The 7,398-nt window shown below is 61.2% G+C and overlaps 1 protein-coding gene across 1 annotated transcript; it reads right to left on the bottom strand.

The window, feature by feature from the left end:
• Positions 1-427: 427 nt before the first annotated feature.
• On the bottom strand, positions 428-1,235 carry NPPC (natriuretic peptide C). The gene is made up of 2 exons (XM_075530376.1): positions 1,141-1,235; positions 428-715 (listed from the first exon to the last, which is right to left on the bottom strand). Exons 1-2 carry the CDS (start codon positions 1,228-1,230, stop codon positions 428-430), a joined length of 378 nt encoding a protein of 125 aa, XP_075386491.1. The 5' UTR covers positions 1,231-1,235.
• Positions 1,236-7,398: the final 6,163 nt, after the last annotated feature.

The raw sequence follows: 7,398 nt of genomic DNA, 5'->3' as shown, positions 1-7,398 counted from the left end.
GGCGTCCGGGGCTGCGGAACAGCTGACCCAAGGCACGGTCTGGCACACAGTGGCTAACAAATCAACACTCCCCCTGGCTTCTGTGTATCCCTCCCCTCTTTTCTCCACACACTCATGCTCTCCCCTTCAACCTCCCAAACGGCAGACTGGGGGCGCTGCTGCTGATTTGGGGGGGCTGGACAGGACCCTATCAAGCCTCCCAGCAGCAGCCAGGTGAGCCCAGGCTGAGCCTCGCTGCCCCCATCACTTTGTGGCGCACTTTCTCCTCGGTCAGAGGGGTGGTGAGCGGGTCGGGTCGTGGGAGGAACCCAGTCCGCGCGGCCCGGCAGGGGCCGGGGTCCCGGGGGAGCTGGCCGCAGGGGTCGCGGGGTCCCGGGCGCCGCGCGCGGCTGGGCAGGTGCACTCACCGCCGCCAGAGGTCGCCGCACTAACATCCCAGGCCGCTCATGGAGCCGATCCGGTCCAGCTTGAGGCCGAAGCAGCCGTTGGGCAAGCCCTTCTTGTTCCCTTTGTATTTGCGCGAGTTGGGGTTCTCGTGCAGGAGACGAGCCCACGCGGCCCGCGACTTGTTATCCAAGCGCAGGTCCCGGAGCAGGCGCGACCGGTCCCCCTTGCTGTTGGCGCCCCCGCCCCCGGGCGCCTTGTCGCCCTTCTTGTGACCGCCGCCCCCAGCCTGGGTCTCGGTGGCCTCCTCGCCGGACGAGGTGCGCGGGACCTGTCGGAGGGAAAGAGGCGGCAGGTGGAGGGACGCGCCGCCGCGGTGCAGGGCCCCCCCAGGACCCCCGGGGCTTCGGCCGCGCGCGCGCGCCAGCTCGCGCCGTTTGTCACTTGCGCGGCGGGACAGGTCGGCCCCGCATCCACCTGCCACGCAGTTGCGGTTGCGCGCCTTTCGGGGACCCCCCTCCCTCGCGCTCGTCCCTGCCGCCCTCCGCCCGCCGACCGACCACCCTGGGGCTCGGGATGTGCCTCTGCCGAAGTCTCCCGGCCGAGCGTCGGCTTCGCGGGCTCCCGGCTCTCAGGGCGCCCAGCTCGGGGCATCGGGTCGCCTTCTCCAGAGTCCCTGCTCGCCACCTCCTGCGGACCCCGCACCCCCACTCCTCCTGGCCCGCGCAGCGTCGCCGTCCCCGCCACCGCACCCACCTTAGGCTGCGCCCCGGGCTTGGCTTGGGAGGGTCGCAGCGAGAGCAGCGTGAGCAGGAGGGCGCAGGCCAGCAGCCGGGAGAGGTGCATGGTGTCCACGGGTCGAGGGCGCGGAGCGGCGGGCGGCGGGCCGGGCTGCGGGCAGGCTCTGGTCCCAGGACTGCGCGGCGCGGGCTAGGTGCGCTCTGAGCTCGCGGCTGCGCTCCCGCCTTTTATAATCCAACCTGCCGCTGATGTCATCCGCCCGCCCACCCGGCCGCCCCGGCCAATGGCACGGGCCACGCGGCCTCGCCGGGGCCAGGAGGGGGCCGCGGGGCTCCCTCGCCGCCGCCACCCGCACCGGCACTCGCGTCCCAGGGACCCTGCCCCGCGGGCTCGCCCCGGGCAGCGTGGTCCCGGTGTGGAAAACCCCCATGCACCCCGGCCGGCCCCTGCACTTTCGCCTGGACACCCGCGCCCAGCAGACCAGTGTAAATCCCCCACCCCCGTCCTCCCCCTCTCCCCTCTCCTCCCGCCCTGCAGGTACCAGGGCAGGTTTAGAGGGGCAGTCACTTGCCCAAAGTCCCACAGGTAGAAAGTTGGTGGAGCTCGGAATCCACGTAGAATGCCTGGTTGCCAAACTTGTCCCTGGGACCTGATGGGCGCGGGCAGGGTCTTTGGTGCCGCCTCTCACTGGCTGCTCCAGGCGAAGCGACGCCGTGGGTGGGCAGCAGAGAGCCAGCCCTAGACCCTGCAGGCTAGAGCGGGCTTTGCCCTGGTCCACAGGGCAGTGCGCCAGTCATCTGTGAGGCAAGGAGGGTGCAAATCTCTCTCTCTCTCTCTCTCTCTCTCTCTCTCTCTCTCTCTCTCTCTCTCTCTCTCTCTCTCTCTCTCTCTCTCTCTCTCTCTCTCTCTCTCTCTCTCTCTCTCTCTCTCTCTCTCTCCCTCCCCTGTGTGCAATGTACCATGCGTACTTAGCCTTTGTGTGACATGGCTGGAGGTCACCTTCGGGCTGTTGTCTATAGAGAGGCCACATGGTGACTGTCAGAACCCGACCACAGCTGCTTACAGCTCATGACTCATACTCCTGGGGTGCAAGGCCACTTGGGCCCCCTGGGGTCTCCCTGGTGGACTGCAGACCTGATTCCTGGTAGTCCAAGGGAGATAGGCCTATCTATCTATGGCCATACCAACCCCCCCCCCCCCAGGTTGGAGAGGAAAGAGAAACGCAGTTGTCGGAGCCAGGTGGCAGTGGCCAGGTGTGAGGCTCACTTTATGAGGGAGAGGAAGCTTCTCATCACTGCCCACTCCCTCCGCCTCATGCTCAGCTCCTTGTACCCTGGATGGAAAACTCCAGACCAGGGCACTCTTGGAGCTGTTTAGCAGACAACACCCATGTGCAGGGGCCCTTGGTTGCAGCTGCAGAGTCCCAGGGCTCCAGGGAGAGCCAAGCAGCAACAGGACATCGGGGTGGCTCCTGCAGCATTGACCAATTACCTCCAGGCCCACTGCCCTGATCGCCTTCCCACCTTAACACCTGCGGGTGGCAGCACTCTTCGATTGGAGGAGAAAGGAAAGGGCCCGCGGAGGAGAGGGAGGTTGAGATGCAGCCCCATCACCTCTCCAGCTCCACTTACAGGACCTAAAAGGCCCAACCAGCCACTGGAGGGCCAGGCATGGTTTCCAGGGGGCAGCAGCCACACACTCTCCAGCCCTTCCTTCAGGACAGAATAGAAGTTGGCGGAGCTCCCTGGACATCTCCTTCTCCTGGTCTTGCTTCTCTGAGTTTTGTTGTTGTCGTCGGCAGGTGCCACCGAATTGTCGCCTTTCCACTCAAGGAGACCCTGTGCACAACAGAACAAAACACTGCCCGGGGCCTGCACCATCCTCACCATCGGTTCTCAGGGTTGGACACTTAGCTGCAGCCACCGTGTCAATCCATCTTGTGGTGGGGCGTCCCCTTTTTCTCTGCCCCTCTACTATACTGAGCATCGTGTCCTGCTCCAGGGACCGGTCTCTCCTGACAACATGTTCCACGTGTGTGAGACAAAGTCTCGCCCTCCTTACCTCTAAGGAGCCTTCTGACTGCGCTTCTTCCGAGGCAGACCTGTTCTTTTGGCAGTCCGTGGTCCTTTTCATAGTCTTTGCTGGCATCATCATTTAAATCCATCGGTTCTTCTTCCATCTTCTTTAGTCCATGTCCAGCGTTCACGTGCTTATGAGGCAATGGAGAATGCCATGGCTTGGGTCAGGTGCAACTTAGTCCTCCAAGTGACATCCTTGTTTTTCAACATTTTAAAGAGGTCTTGTGCAGCAGATTTACCCAAAGCCATGCATCGTTTGGTCTCTTGACTGCTGCTTCCATGAGCATCAGTGTGGATCCAAACAAGATAAAACCCTTGACCACTTCAACCCTTTCTCCATTCATCAGGCTGTGACCTGTTGGTCCTTTGGTGAGGTGTTTGGTCTTCTTGACATTGAGTTGCAATCCATACCGGAGGCTGCAAAACTCGACCTTGGTCACCAAGCGCTTTAAGACCTCCTCATTTTCAACGTACCAGGTTGCGTCATCTGCATGTCCCAGGTTGTAATGAGCCTTCCTCCAATCCAGATGCTACCTCGTTCCTCATGTCATCCAGCATCCCTCGTTATTTGCTCACTGAGTTTCGAGGCAAGTTCAAACACCTGACCCATTTCCAGAACAGGAGGACCAGCACCCTGGACCCCACCTTCCCTTCCAGGGAGAGAAATTACCTGTTGCACCCCACTTCTGGCCCCTGGGCTGTGGCCACTGGTTACCTGGAGCTGGGACCCTTGTGGCTAGCTAGGGAGCAATTCTGCTTGACTGGCCTGGGAGGGGTGAGGAGAGGTCTGTGGGGTGTGCAGGGTGACCTCCTGGATCTAGTTAGGGAGAAGTTTTTCTTGGCTGGCCTGGGAGGGGTGGGGAGAGGTCTGTGGGTGGGTTGGAGGGACTTGAAGGGAAGGAAGTCACCAGCGTACAGAAGACTTGAAGGCAGAACACGTTGCCTTTGAGACTTGCCTTCTTGCCTGCTCCTGGGAGCATTTTGGTTTCTTGCAAGAAGGAGAAGTGGCATCGTGGCTATTGACTGGGCTTGGTCCGCAAGGCTGGCAGTTCAGAACGACCAACCACTCCAAGGGAGAAGGACGGGGCTTTCGATTCCCCTACAGAGTGGCTGTCTCGCAAACTCACAGGGGGCAGTTTCCACCCTGTCCTACAAAGCCACTGTTAGTTGGCACTGACTTGGTGGGAGTGAGGTGTTTTTTGTTTTGCAAGGAGGAGCTGCGAGGGGAGGGTCTCTCTGCTTCCTGGGCCTAGGAGTGGGGTTTTTTCCCTCGTGGGAGCGCCCTGCCGGGAGAGGTGGTCCCACAGCTCAGCTACACAAGCTGCTGGTGTTAGGTGCCGTCCAGGTGGCTCCCACTCATCTCCACCCCAGTCCAACAGAGCGGACCTCTGCCGGGTGTGATGCCTCTCTCATAATTGTGCTTATATGTGCGCCCATTGATGCAGCTAAACCTGGCCGTCCCCCAAAAGATGGTGTCTGAGGAGAGAGGGCAGCCTGTGTGGCTGGTCTGTAGGAGGGATGGGGAGATGGGGGGAGGTAGGGGAGGGGGGGTGTCTTCTGATGGTGGCAGTCTTTGGCTCTTGGGGGTAGGGATGACCAGTAGCCAATTAGATGAGAGGAGCCCTGGGAGAGAAAGAAAGGGAGTGGGCCATGAGGGCAGAGACAGACTGAGGTGGACCAGGCCCCAGACATCAGAGGTCTGTTTCATGGCAGGGCATTCCCACCCCCACTCCACCCTCATCTTATCTCCTAAGGGTGGGACGTGGAAAGAAGCTGCATGCCTGTGGATCCCTCCTCCCTCTCCCTGCCACACAAGGGCCCTTCCTGGGAACACTCGAGGTCTAAAGCAGTTAGCAGAACCTTCTGGAAGACCTAGGCAGAATGGCTCCAGGAGAACGTGTGCCCAACGGCTTCTGGGAGGGCAGGGTGGGGGACCGGGGGCGGGTCATCTGGCCCCTCCCCTCATTGGGGAAAGTGGAGGAGCGAATGTACCCTCCTGGTCCGGGAGGCAAGCCCTATCCACCTCAGCCCTGCCCCAGGGGCTCCTTCTGGCTGAACAGAGGCTTCCAGAGTCCCCTAAATAGGCAGCTGGCAGGGACGTTGCAGTAGGACCCTGGCCAAGTCCTGTCCCTGCGTGCGTGCGAGGGGGGGCTTCTGTTTCACCACCTGCATTTGGGAAAAGGCCTCCTTGCCTCCTGCAGGGGGAGGGGGGAGTGTCCAGGGAGCCTCGCTCCCTCACCCCGAAGTCCTGCACAGAGGCAGGGGGAAACAGCTGGGGCAAAAGGGGATGTGAGTGTTTGCCGGGTAGAAGCCGAGACCCTAGACTTGCCAGGTGACCGAGGCCACCCTGCGCCAGCACGATGCCCCTCCAGAGAGGAGCCAGAGGCCAAGGCTGCAGCCCCCATCCTTCCCAGGCTGGGCCTTCCAAGAAAGCTGAACCGCTTGGTGGCATGAGGTCCTCCCTCCCCACCCCCCACCCCCGCCTAGGCCACGCCCACCTGACCAGCCAGCTGCCCTTTCCCCCTTTCCCAGGAGCCTTGCCCAGCACCTGCTCCAGAGAGCCTCCAACTCCACTGACCTACGCAGGCCCATGACGTCAGAGCTGACCCCACCCTATCCCCTTTTTCAAGAAGAAGACTGCCCAGGAAAAGCTGCTAACGTGGGACGGAGATGTGCAGTTTCCTGCTCCCGGCTGGCTATCAGCATGAGGGAGGCAAGAGGCTGTGACCCAAACCCTGACTGGGGGAAGGGGGGAGGTGCAGGCGGTAAAGGGGAGGGGCCGGGGCGCTCCCAGTTGCAGACAGTGCAGCCTGGCCCTCGCATGGGGAGTCCACGCACCAGATGGTGCACAGGGCATGCGCTGCTGCCAGGCCCTGTGCTCTGGGGGCCTCTGCTGGCCTTGGCTGGCCTTGGACAAAGTGGTGGTCATTTGGAGCGTCTCCAGCAGTCTCCTTGGCTACACTGGGGGTCTGGGCTGGGAAGAGTCTGGTTGGGGGAGGGTCCTTGCCATGAGCCCACCTACTTGGTCTGGATCTAGGGGATGGGGAGGTGTCTCCTGCCTACTTATGAAGCCCTTGTCCCAGATTCGGTGGGGCCCCGGTATTTTCCATCTTTCCCATGCACGTGAAGTTGGACATGAATAAGGAAGACAGAAGCAGAATCGAGGCATTTGGACGAAGGTGCCGGGGAAGACTGCAGAAAGCGCCACAGGCAGCTCACAGGACAAACATCCACCTCAGAAGCACAGCCAGAGTGATCCTTCGTGGGAATGATGAGGAGACTTCCTCATGGGCTCTGGGCACGAGAGGCCAGTCCCTGGAGGACGTGGGAAAACACAGAGGACAGCCTTGCACTAGGTGGGTGGACACAGTGGCCGCAGCCAAGGGTTCAACCAGGAAAACAGCTGTGAGGATGGCAGATCGGAGGGAGTTTCCTTCTGTGTGCGTAGGGTCAGCATGAGTCCTTGGACTTGATGGAGCCTAACAACACGACACACCTTGGTGGGAGTCCCCACTCGTCCATCAGGCTGTCACATGGTGGCGGCTGGAGTTCTTGCTGTGACCTGGGAAGTTATGGTGCTGCTATTGAGAAATCCAGGAAGGTTGCTCGTGGTGTGTAGGTCTGAGCAGAGCCACCAGGAGAAGATGGATTTGGAAAGAAGCTCTGATCATCTATTTCTGAAAACTAAAGCGAAACTCCATGGGTCACAAGACAACGCTGTTCAATAAAGTCCTAGAAGGCGAACCCTCTGCCTTGGAAGGTGCTGTGCAGGGGCTGGGCGCATGCCCACCACCCTGGGGATGTCACAGGGCAGGGCACTGCTTGATGGTGCTGCGACCCGTGTAACGAAGAGCAACAGCAGCCCCGTCTGGAAAGAGAGGCTGCTTCTCCCGTGGACAGAGAGGCCCTGAGGGTCTCAGCACATTCACAGCAGGGCTCCTGGAACGAGCCTGCTGGCACCAGGGTCACCCATCGCAGCTCTCATGGGAGCCACATTTCTGGGGTTCCCAAACCAGAAACGTCTCCACAGACATCTGCCCAGGCGGGGGTGCTCACCAAGCGCTCTCTGGGGGAGCAGCCCGTTTCCAAAACGAGACAAAGGTGCATAGCAAGAGAGAGGCAAGGCCAAGCCAGACCCTAGGGAGGGTCGGAGGGGGCGTCGTTGCTGCATCTGGCTCCACAAGGGACCGTAAGC

Source organism: Tenrec ecaudatus, chromosome 13, assembly GCF_050624435.1.
Source record: "Tenrec ecaudatus isolate mTenEca1 chromosome 13, mTenEca1.hap1, whole genome shotgun sequence".
Taxonomy (NCBI): Eukaryota; Metazoa; Chordata; class Mammalia; order Afrosoricida; family Tenrecidae; genus Tenrec; species Tenrec ecaudatus.
This window is presented reverse-complemented; position numbering and strand designations above follow the sequence as displayed.

Coding starts and splice junctions, on each gene's coding strand:
- NPPC (XM_075530376.1), bottom strand. CDS start 1,230: ATGCACCTCTCCCGGCTGCTGGCCTGCGCCCTCCTGCTCACGCTGCTC. Junction 716..1,140: donor AGCCCGGGGCGCAGCCTAAG/GTGGGTGCGGTG, acceptor TCCCTCCGACAG/GTCCCGCGCACCTCGTCCGG.